The 16,274-nt window shown below is 46.8% G+C and overlaps 2 protein-coding genes across 3 annotated transcripts in view; one reads left to right on the top strand and one right to left on the bottom strand.

The window, feature by feature from the left end:
* CYFIP2 (cytoplasmic FMR1 interacting protein 2) overlaps nucleotides 1–16,274 on the bottom strand; it is a 111,662-nt gene that overhangs the window by 47,542 nt on the left and 47,846 nt on the right. For both annotated transcript variants that reach the window (XM_020893445.2, XM_020893446.2), the window contains 3 exons: nucleotides 15,922–16,041; nucleotides 10,077–10,276; nucleotides 8,747–8,834 (listed from right to left, as the gene is read on the bottom strand). In XM_020893445.2, coding sequence (XP_020749104.1) covers nucleotides 8,747–8,834; nucleotides 10,077–10,276; nucleotides 15,922–16,041 — 408 coding nt within the window. The remainder of the gene's footprint in view (nucleotides 1–8,746; nucleotides 8,835–10,076; nucleotides 10,277–15,921; nucleotides 16,042–16,274) is intronic.
* On the top strand, nucleotides 3,800–8,629 carry FNDC9 (fibronectin type III domain containing 9). The gene is made up of 2 exons (XM_020893447.2): nucleotides 3,800–4,041; nucleotides 6,057–8,629. The coding sequence occupies exon 2, from the start codon at nucleotides 6,064–6,066 to the stop codon at nucleotides 6,745–6,747; it is 684 nt and encodes a 227-aa protein (XP_020749106.2). The 5' UTR covers nucleotides 3,800–4,041; nucleotides 6,057–6,063; the 3' UTR covers nucleotides 6,748–8,629.

Below are 16,274 nucleotides of genomic sequence, written 5' to 3'. Positions count from 1 at the left end.
GTGCCACAACTACTGAAGCCTGCATGCCCTAGAGCCCATGCTCTGCAACAAGAGAAGCCACTGCAATGAGAAGCCCATGCATTGCAATGAAGAGTAGTCCCCGCTCGCCGCAACTAGAGAAAGCCCATGCACAGCAATGAAGACTCAGTGCAACCAAAAAAAACTTGGAAAGTCAGAAAGCCCAAGTGAAGTGAAGTGACTCTCCTGCAGTGAAATACAAGATGATATTCTGCCATATCTACCAACTGCCAAAATAACAAAATTCCTCTGGACTGGGGGATAAATAATGTTGTATAGCCTGGGAGAGGTGCCACACAGATAAGATAGCAGGGTAGGGGTAGGAAATCTGGTGGCGCTGCTGATGGTGTTGTGGGGCCAAGGGAGATTCCCATGCTCGGGCCCCATGTGAAGTGCTGGCGCCCAGGTATGGAGCAGGCTGAGATGCATCCAGCTTGCTGCAGCCAATCCCTGGTTTCTAGACCCCAAGGACTATGGCTTCATGGAGAGGCACTGCAAGTGTAGAATGAATTTCCCTGAGGTCAAATCAAGGCTCACACTGGGGCACTGTTTAGATATCAGCAGCCAAATCAAGCAAAAGATCATACCACCAATCTCCAAAGACCAAAACACAATTGAGAAGTTATTGGTATAATTTAAGAAATGATTTGTGCCACAATCTATATCACTTGGGAGGCTGTATTATGATAGAACTCTACAATTCACTTAGAGAATAACATTTTTTTTAAAGTTTTGACTCATATACTAATTTTGGTGATCAGTTGCTAAAGGTTTTTTACATTTAGTATTACCCCTAACCCTAAGTGACGCAACTCTTAGGCAGGGGAACCTGGACTCCAGACTCTGGAAGAGGAAACACTTATGGACTGTATTTCTCAAATGGAGCTGATTTTCTCCTCGCTTCTACCTGCTACTTTCAGGTGACTGGATATTCCCTCTGAGATCTTTTAGTTTCTTTTCTGTTCCCATCACCCTGGAATCCACCAAATTGCAAAGTCCCATCTCCAGCTCTCGGAGAAGTCAACCACAAGGTGAAGAGCTACTGTTGACCACTACTGACTGAAGATTGGTTTCAGAGAGGCTGGCTGGGAGCTTGGGGTCTGGACCAACAGACCTCGGTGCAGGGACCCGCGCTGCCACTGCCTGGCCTTGTGATACTCGTCAAGTTAGTTCATCCCTCTGAGCCTCAGTTTCTCCCTTTATACAGTGATGGTAAGAGGGCCTACCTCAAAGAGCTCCCCATGGGTAAGATGAGAAAAAACATGTAAAACACACCAAAATGTTCTCAGTGGTTATTTCTGAGTAGTTTGTGTTTGACTACTGTCTTTGAACTATTTCATACTTTTTATGTACAATGAGGACACACATTTAAAAAATATAACTGTTTTTAAGGAGAGAAAGAGGGAAGGAAGCATCATGCAGATGGCACACTCTGTCCATCACAGCCTCTGGATGAAGCTACAGGCAACTTAGGCAATGGATCGTGTCCATGTCTTGTCTACTAAATAATAAGAGCTTAATAGGGATAGTGAAACAGATCACCAGCCTAGGTTGGATGCATGAGACAAGTGCTCGGGCCTGGTGCACTGGGAAGACTCAGAGGGATTGGGTAGAGAGGGAGGTGGGAGGGGGGTCCGGATGGGGAATACATGTAAATCCATGGCTGATTCATGTCAATGTATGACAAAACCCACTACAATATTGTAAAGTAATTAGCCTCCAACTAATAAAAATAAATGAAAAAAAAATAATAAGAGCTACTATTCCTAAGCCCAGCACTACAGAGATGGGTTCATCTCACTGCTCCAGCATCGTCAAGCGGGTCGTATTAATATTTGTCTTTTACAGAAGAGTTAACCAAGGCCTGGGACAGTCAGAAAATTTGTCCAAGGCCATAGAGGCAGGATTTGAACCCAGTCCGGGGTCTTCAGCTGCTGGGTGGCAATCAGTTTTGGGGCCAGGGCATGCCCTCGCAACTGTCCGTTCACTGCCACCTTCAGGGAGGGAGCGGGGACCCCGCTTTTGGCTGGTCTCCTCTGACTTACTGCTGGTGTAAACCAACCAGAGGCCCCCAGGCCTGACAGCTGAAGAGGCCGCCATTCGGGTGACTGCGGAAGGGCTCGCTGGGCGCTCTGGGTGCTGCTGGGGAATGGTGATGACCCAAGGGAGCAGGATGAGCCCTGGCCTTGGAGTCAGGGTTCCTTGGACCCGGATTCCCCTCTTGGCTCTGCCACTCATCAGTCCCCCGGCCTGGGGAAACCTTTCCTTCTCTCAGGATCTGTGAACCAAGAGGACATCTAGACCGCACATTCTCCCAGTGTCTCAGCTCCTCAAATAAAAAGCTCAGTGTGAAAAATGCCATCCAGGAGCATTAAAAATCAATTCTCGTTTTTGGTGGCAAAGGCTTGAGCTTCATCTTGTCACTCCACAGGTCCCCTAACTCTGGTATTTTTATTCTCCTCAAAATAACCTTTTCAAAAGGCATCTGCACACTACTGCACTGGCCTTTCTGAGGAGGACGCTGTGAGGCTCGGCAGGGACTCACCATTAGCACGCATCACAGCAGATTCCAGCCAGACCCCTGGGAAGCAGGGAAGCCAGACCAAATGTCACAGGAAGCACAGAGCAAGTGCCTAACTGATGGACACCCGGTGTCCCGACACCCCACGTCTCACAGAGACCCTTGGCCTGGGCGGGGTCTGTGACTCACTGGGCAGCTTTTATAACTCTTTGATTATCACTGATGTGAATCAAAAGGAGACTTTCGTGGGTTCACTTGGATACTTTGGCCAAAAATCAAGCAGAGAAAGATGACTTTTTAAAACACCTAGCTTGCGTTTTATTATTGTGTTATACGATTCAGGCCTAGATCTGTCTCAGCAAGGGCTGCTGTGGCAAATTACCAGAAACATGATGGCTTCAAACATTAGGAATTTAATCGCTCACAGTTCCAGAGGCCTGAAATCAAGGTGCCGACAGGGCCGTGCTCCCTCTGAAAGCTCCAGAGGAGAACCCTTCCCTGTATCTTCCAGTTCCTTCTGGCTTCTGGCAGTCCTTGGCTTATGGCAGCATCATTCCAATGGGCTTCTACCCTTTGCATCTGTGTATAACTCCCCCTTTCCTTTCTCTTTTAAAGACACCAATCACTGGAATCACCCTAAATCCAGGATGATAACATTTCTAGGTCCTTAACTAATTAAATCCACAAAGTCTCAACTTCCAACAAAGGTCACATTCTGAGGTTCTGGGCGGACCTGAATTTGGTAGGGTGGGGGTGGGGAACACTCAAACCAATTCAGGACAAGTGTCCTGATGGTTTAGCAAGCATACCTCATGTGGGCTCAGGACTGGGGCAGGGTGGTACTCATGTTTTCTATCTGACATCTGGATCCAGCCCAAGCCATTAGCCTTACAGATGATGGAACTAAGCCCCAGAGAATAAACACATCTTGACCAATGTCATACAACTAGGTAATGCCCCAGGAGACAAGAATAAAGAAGTAAGAGGACACAGAGGTGGAGTGGCAGTGGGCTGGGTTGGGAGGGGATGAGGAGGTAATTATCTCTTTACTTGTGGGAAAACAGAGAATGGCATCTTCACCTTTGAAACCACTGTCCAAAAAAAGGTCTGGATGAGGGATAAAAATGATAACTAGCTTATTAGAGAGACAATTTAGGGGCCTTTGAGGAATTCGTTTCATTCTGAGCATCAACATGGAGAGGACTGTTTGCCTTTTTTTGGGCTGAAGGAATCAGAGCTCCTCTCAATGAGCAAAAGCCTTTCCAGACTGAAACATCGTGTGTACAGATGCCTGCTGGTTGCCATGGTGAATGATGCTGATCTGAAGAAATGAATAATGTGAGCATTGGGGGCGACAGTGCAATTACTCAGACAGTGGTGAGAGAGACATCAAGGAGAGCCCAGAGAGCCCAAAGCAGAGGAGGGGAGAAGGCAGCATCCTTGGGCTCTGATCCACTCTGCCTCTGAAGGGTGCCTAATAACCGGATCACTGCGAGCATCAGGTAAGGGACATACACGGCTCTTCTTGGGAATGGAAATGGCTTTTCCTTTCACACTCTGCTTGGAGGAGAGCCAGGCAATGGTAATATGAGTAGCTAAAAATAGGGGGGATTGAGAGACAGAAGAAGAAAAACAAATACAGGGAGACATCTAATCCTAAAAACTGTGAATGCCACATCTTGACAGAAAGCTTTTTAAAATGTCTGCTGTAGAAAACTCAGTCTGCAAAGATAGCCAGCGCAGATGTGAGAGATTCATGACAGGAAACAGGATTCCCAATCAGTTCGGATGGAGGGGTTTACGAGGGCTATTGCCTCTGTAGCACAAGTAATGAATTAAGCTCTTTTCATTGTGGTTGGAAGTATATTTGTGGAGTCATGGCAGGTACTGGGACGGGTGTGTATGTACGGAGACCCACGGAGGGCACGCAGGTTCTCAGGCTCCTCTGCAAAAGACTCTCTTCCTGGAGGGATCTGAGCACCCCTGCCTCGTCCCTTTCATTCCCCATTTTTCTGGGAAAACATTTCCAGCCAAATGGCAAGGAACTCATTCCTCTTCCTGAGCACTGTAGTTTACTGTCATCTTTAGATAAGAAAATCAAGCACTGAGGATCACTCATTGCTGGGCACCTTTCTGCAGCTCACCTTCTCTAGGAGCAAGGGCATGAGAATAGGAGGTCAGAGGGAGGCAGGGAGGAGAGAAATAAGCTCATGAGGAACCAGTCTGGCTTAGTATCCAATTCAGGTTAAAATCTGATCAACTGTTTTTTTACTATGCTGCTGCAGTCAGAAATGAAACCTCTGTCTCATATGAGAGAGTGGGGGCAGAGGACTGGGCTGGGTGATATCTATCTGTGAACATACACAGGTTGACTATGGCTGTCTCTAGAATTTTAACTCAAGGGCAATTCAGCAGAGAAGAACTGAATTCTCTCAAATACACGGAATTAAAAAGAAACTAAAAAGCTTGAAGATGGCACACTCTTAACCAAAGTGAGAGGGTGGCAGCCAGAAGAGGGATCATTTGATGTGTTGGAAAAAGCAGCAAGCCAGTCTTAGTACCTGCACCTCATTTTGTGATAACATTCTACTACTAAACCTGGAAATCCAGAGGTTACGTGGCTTTGGGTCTTGTTAGCTGATGGCTTCTCTTAGATTGCTCATCTGTAAAATGGGAATCTAGTTCAGGGGTCGTGATGAATAAAGCATATTCGTTACAGTATGTTGAGCTTCTAGCATGATCTGTGACATAGCAACTGCTTGGTAACTGTGACTGGTGATTACCACCGTTAACAGTCACAGAACCAGCAGTATCAAACAGGAGCAGCTCTGCTGGTATTTGGAGCTGATTATCTTGACCTGGGAAACGAGTTTCCTGGGTAATACAGCTTTGAAAAAAGCAAACAAATGGACAAAACATGATCAGAGGCTTTGGGGAGAAATGAGCTGGCCCTGAGCGACTGACGCAAAGCGCCTCTCGCCACGGGCAACAGAACTGCGAGGCTAAAAACACAGTGGCCAGAACATTCTAGATGAATGAACTCACAGCACTTGGGGGAGAAACAGGAGGTCCAGAGGGAAATTTAGGTGCAACAATCATCTGGCTTGGAGGTCACAGGCCTATGGGGATTAACACAGGGACCCTGAGGCTGTGCTGGCTTCACCTTCATTCCTTTATCTTCTCCCTCTTTCTTTTTTTTTTTAAAAGGTTTGGGAACCATGTTGTATTTAAGGATTCTGAGACAGGGCAGCATGGGGCTGGGGCAATCTGGGTGCATCTTTCCTAGGCCTGCAAGTCCCTGGCTTTGGCATGAGATGGCCCTGATCTGAACTGTGGTTCTGCCATTCCTCAGCTATGCCCAGCTGAGTATTGTCACCTTTTGGCCTCCATCTCTCAGTCTGTAAAACGGGGGCAATATTAGCCTCCATGTTGAATACTCAATGCACGGTAGCTGTGATTATCATAAATCAACACTTAAATGAGGACATGTCACTCTTCACTTTGATTCTGGTTTCAGAATCGAGATGAACATCGAGGTTGGGAACGTTTCTTATACGGGAGCCATCATTTCCTGGTCGTCCTCGGAGCCCTGCCTGGAGGACTATTACCATATTATGTATAGGCCCAATTGGAACAGCATCTTCTCTGGCTATCTTCGCTACAGCTTCCACCACGAGGAGAAGGTACCTCGAACAATCAGCTCCGTGGTGCTGGAACACCTCACCCCTTCCACCCTCTACTTCCTGTGCATCAGCTGCAAGAAGATTCTCTTCCCCTACAGGCACTACTGCACCATGTTCCACACCCTGGATAAGACTCCACTGGCCGCTGGAAGCTCCCTGGTGGACCCCCAGATCTCCCTCTGGGTGCTGATGGCCATTCTGCTGGCCTGCTTCACGGCAGTCTTAGCCTTCATCTGCCTCCAGTTCTGGTGTATCCGGTGCCACGAACCTCGATGGTCTTACAGAGCTGGCCACATGGAGGAGGCCAATGGGCTGGTGAGATGGCCAGAGGAGGCCCCGGGGCTAGGTCAGGGGGAAGAAGGGCTGCAGGGGCTCCCCCTGGTGGAGCTGCCACGCAAAAACTCTGGAGAAGATGCGGGACCAGCCGCTGAAGCAGCAGCAGTGGAAGCCAGCCGGCATGCCCCTGATGTGGGTGCCTTGCAGAGGGAGGGAGGTGGTCAGGCTGCATTGCCTCGTTTTGGGTAGTGAGGGGTGGGGAGGAGGCACCCCACATCATGTAGCTCCATGATCAAGGCCTCCATGCAATAGGTCTCCTGTAAAAATGCATCTGTAGACTACCCACTCATCTTCCCTCAAATGACTGAGGTCTTGTGAGCTACTTGGTTGGATGAGTGCCCTTGGACAAAGCCTTTCAAGCTGGAAAACACACACACCCCTGGTGGGCAAGGGGAGGAAGATGGCATCTCGTAGGAGGGTCCATCTAGAGCAGCAGGGCTCAGTTAGAAAATAAAAGCACTATTTTAAAATTAAAACAACCATTAGTATATTATAGATTAGAAAGTGAAACTGACATGACTGAAATAAAACACACTTCAAGGACATTGTTGAGTTAATTGAAGATAGGCTCTTTAGTTACACTTTCAGTCAGCTGAGGCAAATGTCCAGGCTCCTTTGCTCTTACAGGGGTGGGGGGATTATTTTGGAAAGATGTGAGAGACTTTGCTCCAGAGTATTTTGCTACTTTCAGCCAATTGCACACCACTTGTACCCCGTCTTCACTTTTTTTTTAAACCACAGACTATCAGTACTATTATTAACAATGCATTTTCTTTATATTGAGTCATTTAAAAAACTTCTTTTAAAAGAAAGCCCATGTTACTCCCCAAATGAAAAACCAGCACCCTTCCGCTATAATAAATAGAAGGAAAGAGACATAATAAGTGGAATGAAAACAAAATCATATTAAAAATTTGACTTGGATACTATTACCATCTAAGGACTCTGAGCTTAGGGTCTGCACTCTTTGATAAAAAGGGAAATTAGCAATTGCTGGAGAGCTATTAAAGACATTTTGACACCAACTCAAGACTTGCTCCTGATATCATCAGCAAGGTTTAAAAAAGAATAGAAAAGGGAGTCCTTTTGTGAGTCATTGTGAATTCATGCCATGCCTGTGAACTGTCCACAAGACTGTCTGGAAGGGTGCCCTGAGAGAGCAGCCTTGACCAGACGGGCTGCTCTGGAGGAGACACCTGCTGTCTCTCAGCATCAGCCTGAGACTTTCTAAGCCCCACCTTCCCACCTTCAGGCCCGAGTGATGGGCACTCATCTTGGTTCCTTACACTTCCCAAACCAGGGCTCCCATACCTAGAGGAGTGCCTTGTCTAACCATGTTACACTTATCCGGTCACTGCTAAGTCCATCTGTGCTTATGTTGTGAAAAATGGGGTCAGAAGTGGCCATTTTTACCCATCACAAAAAAGAACCTAGGCTTTTTAGCTGTTTCTGCACTCCTTCCATGGCATTCTCACACACAAACCCGCACGGTAAGAGACAATCTCCTATACACATCAACGTGTTGGTGAATCTATGGAGGGTGATCCCCTGTGCCCACCCCCCAGGGAGGAAACAGAAGTGGAGGAGGGTGGAGATGAGTCTGCTTCGATCTCTGCTAAATCTCCAGCATGGAGGCCCTGCCCAGCATGTTCTAGGGCTTAAGGAATATCCGTTTGATGATTGGCAAAGGACTGAAGGTCCAGAACAGACACTGCCTGGGAGGCTTCACTAGTGTCGGGATCAGCATTGTGAACCAAGCAGCAAAGAGACAGGATGAGACCTCGTAGAGGTAGTTCTGGCCATCTGGGATTTCCTTCAAAGTTCCACCTTCCCAACTGCTTCCTGGCTGCAAACCCCTCATAGTTACAGAGCACAAAATCCCAGAATCGCAGGATGATACGACAATGAATCAACTGAGAACAGGAGGAGATGGGACTCCAAGACAAGGAGACCCTCTCACCTGTTTCCCCATTCCCACCCAGAACCCAGCCCCGCCAGGTCTGCGCTCACCCCAGTCTTGCTAGTTGTGAACAAATAAAGATGAATATATTTGCAGTTGTTTCTGCCTGGACCTCACTGCTGCCTCTCTATCTGCATGCTTCTTGCCTTTCTGATTCGGGGAACACTTTTCTATTTTCTTTTGCTCACTAGTTCCTCTCAGAAGTGGGACACAGGCAAGACCACTCACCTTGGACCCATAGAGGTAATAAGGCTGGACGTTGGCGGGTTTATCTCTCTGTGGTTCTTGGGTGAAAGGAATGGCAGTCCGGACAAAACTAGTAGGAGAAAAGAGATGCGGCAGGAGTTAACTGGGCCCTAACATTCTTCACGGGTTACAGAGCGGGAGCCCTTCCTGACCAGGGGCAACCACACTGTTTCTTAGGCGGTTGCCTATACAGTTCTTGAGACAAACTCCCGTTTAACCCCTGTCTCCTTTTCATGAGGGCGTCCCTGGTGGCTCCGGTGGTAAAGATCTGCCTTCAGTGCGGCAGACCTGGGTTCCATCCCTGGGTTGGGAAGACCCCTGGAGGAGGGTATGGCTACCCACTCCAGTATTCATGCCTAGAGAATCCCCAAGGGCAGAGGAGCCTGGTGGGCTACAGTCCATGGGGTCGCTAAGGGGACAAATGGGAACACAGCAGTCCAGGTTCACAGGCTCAACTCTGGGCCTACAGCTGCTGAGAACAGTGGCCAAGAAAGCTGAGAATGAATTGAGCCTGAGCACAGCCTTTTCCAGGACCCTTCACCCAGTTTGGTTTCCTCAAGAGTAGGGTGCTACAAACTCTTTCTGTAAAGCCCCAGATAGCAAATATGTTCAGCTTTGCAAGCCAGATGGTCTCTGTCGCAACTACTCAGCTCTGCTGTAGCATGAGAGCGCCATAAACAACCGTAAATGAATGAGCACGGATGGCAGAATTCCAATAAACTTTCTGAATGTCAAATAATTTCCACCTGTCACCAAATTATAATTCTTCTTTGGATTTTTCACCCCCAGCCATTTAAAAATATCAATACCATTTTTAGCTCATGGGTTGAACAAAAACGGTTGACAACTAGAGGTGGCTTGTGGGCTGGAGTTGGCAGATCTCTGGTCAAGAGGATTGAAATTCCCAAATCTTTAGAGGACCGGAAGCCCATCTTGCTAAGTGTGTGGACTCTTCCCAGGCCCTTTCCTGCATCTGGCACATATTTATTCAAAGCTAGCCATGAGCCAGGCCCTGATGATACTGAGAGCGCCTCCTCTAAAGGAGAGCTGGCTGCTTCTGCCCCTGCCCCCAGGTGGCGCTAGTGGTAAAGAAGCCACCTGCCAATTAAGGAGATGTAAGAGATGAGGGTAGATCCCTGGGTGGGGCAGATCCCCTGGAGGAGGGCATGGCAACCCACTCCAGCATCCTTGCCTGGAGAAACCCACGGACAGAGGAGCCTGGACGGCTACAGTCCATAGTCTCAAAGACTGAAGGGACTTAGCATGCACGCGCACCCCCACCCCAGGCCACTTCACCCTGAGACCCCCTTACCGGTTGGTGGAGCCGTTATAGCAGTAGTTGGGGAGGAAGTCGAAGTTGAGCTCCCAGAAGACGTGCAGGGTGATTCGGCCGTAGGGGGCGGACACATTGTGGTTGGCCTCCCGAAACATGGCGTCGAAGCTGTCCAGGGTCATGTGTTTACACAGCAGCCGGTGTGTGAGCCGGTTGATCTCCAGCAGCCACTCCAGCTCCTGCCCGGAGAGAGAGCCCGAGGCTGCTGAGGACTTGCATATGCGCCTTGCACACCAGTATTGCTACCTGACAGATGCCTTTCATGCAGGCAAGAGCCCCTCAGACAGCCTCCTAACTGCTGGTATGGGGACTAGGACTCCTGCAGTGGTATGTGGCAACATCCCCTTCTTTTGAGCGAAGGAAGTGCCAGACCATGCCAAGGGAGAATGCATGCCTGTACCCAGAAGGGGTCCACAGATCATGTGCAAATCCCTTGTCTGCACTCCCCTGGAGAGAAAAGCACAGCTACTTGCTTTCCAGTTTCTATGCTGGTAAGGAAAAAGCCTGTCCCTGACAGACGCAAGTAAAGTAAAAGAAAATTGTGACTGTCCATCTATAACTGAGGTTCTATCTCTACCCTGCAGAAAGCAAGCAAAAGAGCTAACCCCTGGTAAGTACTTAAAACCAGGTTGGTCCATGTGAGGCTACTAGTTTCTTATGTCAAACACCATCCAATGTTAGTAATTTCTTATGGTTCAACCTAATACATGCCAAGGAGTATTCCAAGCACTTAATATGTGTCAACTCACTTAATGCTCAAAACCCCCTTATAAGGTCAGCATGATGGCTGTTCTTATTTTATACAAACATAGAAACTAGGCTTTAAGAAGTGCAGTAACTCGGCTTCAAATCCGGGAAGTTGGGCTCTGACACTCACATTCTTAACTGTTATATACTATAGAATTTAAAAAACAGCTGGGGGCACAATGTTTCCTCCTCTCGACTCCTCTTGCGTCCCCCAGTCACACGGGTTTTGGTTAAATATGTTGGCAAAAGTTTGGCTGCAAGCCATGGACCAAGGACTTGCATGAACTACAGGCCCTGGTCATCTGGAATGCCACCTTCAGGCAGAGAATGGGACCAGAGTGGATAATATCCAGACATAGCAGGTCACTGCATTTGCTTGGAAGTGAAAAGAAGGTAAAATCTTTTGGGCTGGGTTTAGTTCTTTGCTGCATTGCTATCAAAATCAAAGCACAAACTTGTGCAGAGAAAGAAAGTACCCCCTCTGTAATGCTCTAGGACACTCTTAAATTGCAGTGGTTAAGCCATTATTTGTGATGGGTATGATTGTCCATTTCAAGGAGGGGTAGACTGAGGCTCAGAGGGAGAAACAACTCACTCAATAAAGGTCATAGAGGGAATATAGAACAGGATTTAGGATGTGCTCCCAGGTCTTCTAATAAAATCATGTGTATTTGGTCCTTGGATGCAGCTGCCTGGAATAAATAAGCAGTTACTGAGAAAGTCCTTTGAACAGGCTTTACAACATAAAAGCTAAAAGGACATAGGCAATGACTGTTCCCCAGAGTGTGGCCAGGAGGTGGGGCAGTCAGAGGGCCAGCTGTAAGACCTGAGACATGGAGCCCAACTGTTTAAAGTCACAGGAGGAAGCCTTGCATCAGGGATTCAGTTTTATTCTCATCAGCCACAGGACCCCTCTGACTCTGGTTGGGGTCCAGAGTGTGGTGGAACCAGACCACACTTCTAATCTTGGAGCTTCATCTCTCTGAAATTCAGATTCGGTGGCTCTAAACTGGGGGCAAAATACTAGATCAAAGTTTGCAGACTTAACTGGCTGGAGTGAGACAAGCTGGGGCAGGAGGGAGCCTGGGCTGGGCTGTCCATGGCAAATTGGAGAGCCATTGCCAGATAAAGGTGGAGCGGCTATACCATGGTATCCAATTGTTTGTTACTGCATTGGAAAGGGGTAAGTGATGGCAGAGCCTCTGATCTCTTGGAAAAGGCCAAAGTCTGGATTTCAGTTCTGGAATGGTAGGTGGAAGAATAAGTTTCCAGTGATTGTGCACTGTGAAATATATGAAGGGCAGAAATACAGAATCAGCTGTCTGCTTCCATCTTTTGGGGCCTGCCTTGCCAGATGGCATCTTTGTTCCCAGTCACTTAGGATGGGTAAGTAAGTAAGTAAATAAATAAATGCGAGGAATGTGGATGAGTTTATTTCTAAGATCACTAAGTACCCGTAGCACATGGCGGTGCCCTGTTACCACGAAGACAGCTGCAGATGAGAAACTGGGACACAATTTCCATTCTGTGATTTCAATGGCCTCACAAATGCACATCTGAGCCTGAAGAAGAGAGCTCTCAACTGCTGACGTGGGGATGCTCGAAATGCAGGTCCACTTCCTCCGCCATGCCACGGGATGCAATACAAATGGTGTTTTGCATCAGCCGTTTCTTCCAGCCTTTCAGTCCGAAGAGGGCACTTGCCTGTGGGGGGTGCAGGGCTCAGTGCCTCAAGGCACAGAGGTTTAGAAGGCCCCAAGGGTGGTCGATGTGCCTTCAGAGAGGAGGTCAGCTCCACAGAGTAAAGCCGGCTTACTGGGGGGCAACTCAGAGAAGCAGCACGGGAAATAAAACACCCGAGGGGCTACTTCTGTGAGGAAGAGGGAAGCGCGTTTCCATGGGAACCAGAAATCCCGGGTGGCAGCACACTTGACCTTTAACCTTCTCTGTGGCCTGGGCCCAGAGAAGAGCGATCTCAAACTCAGGCACTAGGTCATCCCATGAACGAAGTGCACCAGGCCTGCGGCAAGCCCCAGAGAGCACAGCCCAGCTGATGGGGCGTCTAGTCATTTCTAGGCAATTGTTGCCATATGTGAAGGCAGGTCTGACATTGCCGGGGTTTCTGCAGTTTTATTCGAATTCTCCCAAATGTTAAATGTTGCCTCAAATTTTCAAATATGTTCTGCAGCCTAAGCAAAACACAGACTTCAGGCTGCCAGCTCTCAACTCTGGCATCAGATCCCTTGGAGAATCTGTTTGCTCAGCTGCATAGGAGGAGGGAGACTAACTGATGAAATTGCTACAATCCTCCCAGCTGGGCATCAAGCTACCCCCTCCCCATCTTAGGACGGAGCTGGTAAGGTGGAGGGAAGGGCTGCGGGGAGCACATTCCTTTCTTTGTTTCTCAGGAGAGGCAGAAGGTTCTCAGCCAAGGCGGTGGGGGCCTCCTGAGCTCCCAGGAGACAGCATCCTGGGCTCTCCTCTTCACGGGCTTCAGGGAATGTGGCTACTCTCTTGGCGGCTGCAGCCCTCACCTGATAAACTCAGGCTTTCACTGCTTGTTTTGATTTTGTTCCCAGCTAAAAGAACATTCAGTGCCTTTCAAGGACTGGGAAGAGGCCATGGACACCCACCACACACTAAAGCCAGTTTTTTCATAGTGTATGCTCATTCATTACTGGAAAACTACAAGATAAAGATAAACAATGAAGAGAAAAGCAAAAATCCCACCTCTTGGACATAATCACTGCAAACATTTGGCAAAGAAAAACATGTCTTCAAAGTAGATCTCCCAGAAGAACTTGTGCTGTATCACAGTCTCTCAAAGTCCGTGACCCAGGACAGAGTTGGGGCAGCTAGGTCAAGTCCTCTTAGGAAATGCTGCTGAGAATCTACCCTGAGAGTGCCTCATTTGCAGCTCAAAATTTTTTTTTTTTTAAAAAAAAAATATTTATTTTATTTATTTGGCTGCACCGGGTCCTGGTTGTGGCAGCTCAAAATTTCTACATTCCTCTCTTTCTTTATAAGATATTTTCATCGAGTGGAAGGGACTATGCAAAGCTCTTTCCAGGCAGTATCTCATTTCATCCTTGAACATGTCTATGAGGTGGATGCTAATATTTCCTCCACGTACTGCAGGTTTCTGTACAAGATAAGTGACTCACCCAAGATCACCCAGAACTGGGACCCCACGGTCTTTCTGATGCTAGAATCCTAGTTCTTAACCCTTTTTTAAAAACTGCTTTGTCCGTTTAAAAAAAAAAAAAACTTTTATTTTGAAATAACTTTAGACTTACAGAAAAGCTGTTAACTGCAGACCTCCTGCACATTCCTGACCTAGTTTCTCCTATGTTAACCTCTTACATACTCATAGTATAATTGCCTAAAGTTGGAAACTATAATTGATATAATTCTATGAACTGAATGACAGACCTTATTCAAATTTCACCAGTTTTTCCAGGAAGGTCTTAACCCACATTTCTCTGAGTGGTCATGTCTCCTTGTCTTTTCAAATCTCTAATAGTTTTCAGTTTTCTCTTTGTCTTTTATGTTCTGGGTGCTTTTGAAAAGCATTGTTCATTTTTGAATGCCATTTGATTTAGATATATAATCACAATTAGATTGAGATTACGCATTTTTCATTATGCATACATATTCAGGGGATGTGTGCTGTGATGTGCTTAGTCACTCAGTCATTTCCGACTCTTTATGACCCCTTGGACTGTAGCCCGCCAGGCTCCTCCGCCCATGGGGATTCTCCAGGCAAGAATAGTGGAGTGAGTTGCCATGCCCTCCTCCAGGGGATGTTCCCAACCCAGGGATCAAACCCAGGTCTCCTGCATTGCAGGTAGATTCTTCACTGTCTGAGCTACCAGGGAAGCCAATTCAGGGGATACATGAATATATTTTCTTACTGGTGATACTGACCTTCAGGCTTGGTTAAGAGGATGCCTCCCAGGTTTCCTTACTGTAAAGTTATTATTCTTCCCTTTGGAATTAGTAAGTATCTTGAAGGAGATAGTTTGAGATTAGACAACTATCCTGTTTCTTCTAAAAGTTTTTTTAATTTTATTTGTGACTAATTAAAAAATTCTGGTAAAACATACATAAAATTTATCATTTTAACCATTTTTAAATGTACAGTTCTGTGGCATTAAGTACATTCAGGCAGTTTTGAAACCATCACCACCGTCTACCTCCAGAGCTTTTTAATCTTCCTCAACTGAACCTCCGTACCCATCAAATACGAACTCCCTATTTCCTGGCAACTACCACTCCATTTTCTGTCTCTATAAATTTGACTACTCTGGACACTTCCGAACAAAGGAAATCATAAAATACTCTTCTCAAAGCTCTGCCCACGAATTTCAGTGTCTATTACTGGATCTTGCCTGTGACCATTATTACTCTGGTGTTCTAATGGTGATTTTCTATTTCTCTTATTCCTTCTATGTATCTGCTCTTGAAGCTTTAAAATCTTCCTTTCATTCACCTAAAGACTGACCAATCAAGTTTATTCTAATTCTTGAAGATAATTAGCAGAGAGTAGTTCAAATAGCTGATTAATAAAAGAAGAGGGCACACCTGTTCCATACTTGTGCATCAGGAACAACTACACAATTTCCAAGTCCCAGCACAAAATGAAAAGGTGGGGGTTTTCATTAGAAAATGATTATAAATTCCAAGATGGTGACAATGTAGCATTAAACTAGTCAACAGCCTCTCTGGGCTTTAACCTACTGCACACCAATGAAGCCGACCCCACTGAGAAATTTTCCCTCCTTTCTCAGGACCATCCAGCTGCTTGCTGTATTTGTAGAATCCTAAAGGACAAGAAGCTGTGTCCCGGGATAGGCCATCTCTAGAGATTTCAAGACCTCCCTTCACTCCCTCTCTCCAGGCAATCGGGAAGGTAAAATTTCTCTCTCTTTTTTTTTTTCCCTTTGCTCATTCAGATTTGAAAGAGACTCATCACTTCTCTTTAACCAGCTCAGTACCAGGCTACCAACAACTCCCCAACAAGGCTTCTAGTCTGAGGAGTCCCACAACAGAACTCCCAAGGGCTCCCGTCTCTTACCACGATTGAGGTCAGGTCCTCACTCTCAAAGCGGCTGATGGCCTGGTCCAAGGATTTATACATGGCAGCAGAGATGCGCTGGGTAATGAGTCTGTTCAAGTCAATGGATCTACCCAACAGCTGCATGGAAGAGACAGAAAGTTACTTAAATTTTACACAGGCACATGACAACTAAATGCAATGCACTGATTTAGTAAATTGTCCTACAAATATAAAGAACATGACCAGGACATATAGGGACTCTATGCAGAAAATAGTATTGTTAAATTTCCCAAGTATGATAGTACTATTTGGATGATAAGAGGATATCTTTTTTCTTAGGAGATATGAGCTGAGGTATCAGGGGTAAAGTG

This window comes from Odocoileus virginianus, chromosome 3 (genome assembly GCF_023699985.2).
Source record: "Odocoileus virginianus isolate 20LAN1187 ecotype Illinois chromosome 3, Ovbor_1.2, whole genome shotgun sequence".
Lineage (NCBI taxonomy): Eukaryota > Metazoa > Chordata > Mammalia > Artiodactyla > Cervidae > Odocoileus > Odocoileus virginianus.
The sequence above is the reverse complement of the archived record's forward strand: the minus strand, read 5'-3'. Positions and strand labels throughout refer to the sequence as shown.

Excerpts from the sequence above, each read along its gene's own strand:
- FNDC9 (XM_020893447.2), top strand. The coding sequence starts at position 6,064 with ATGAACATCGAGGTTGGGAACGTTTCTTATACGGGAGCCATCATTTCC.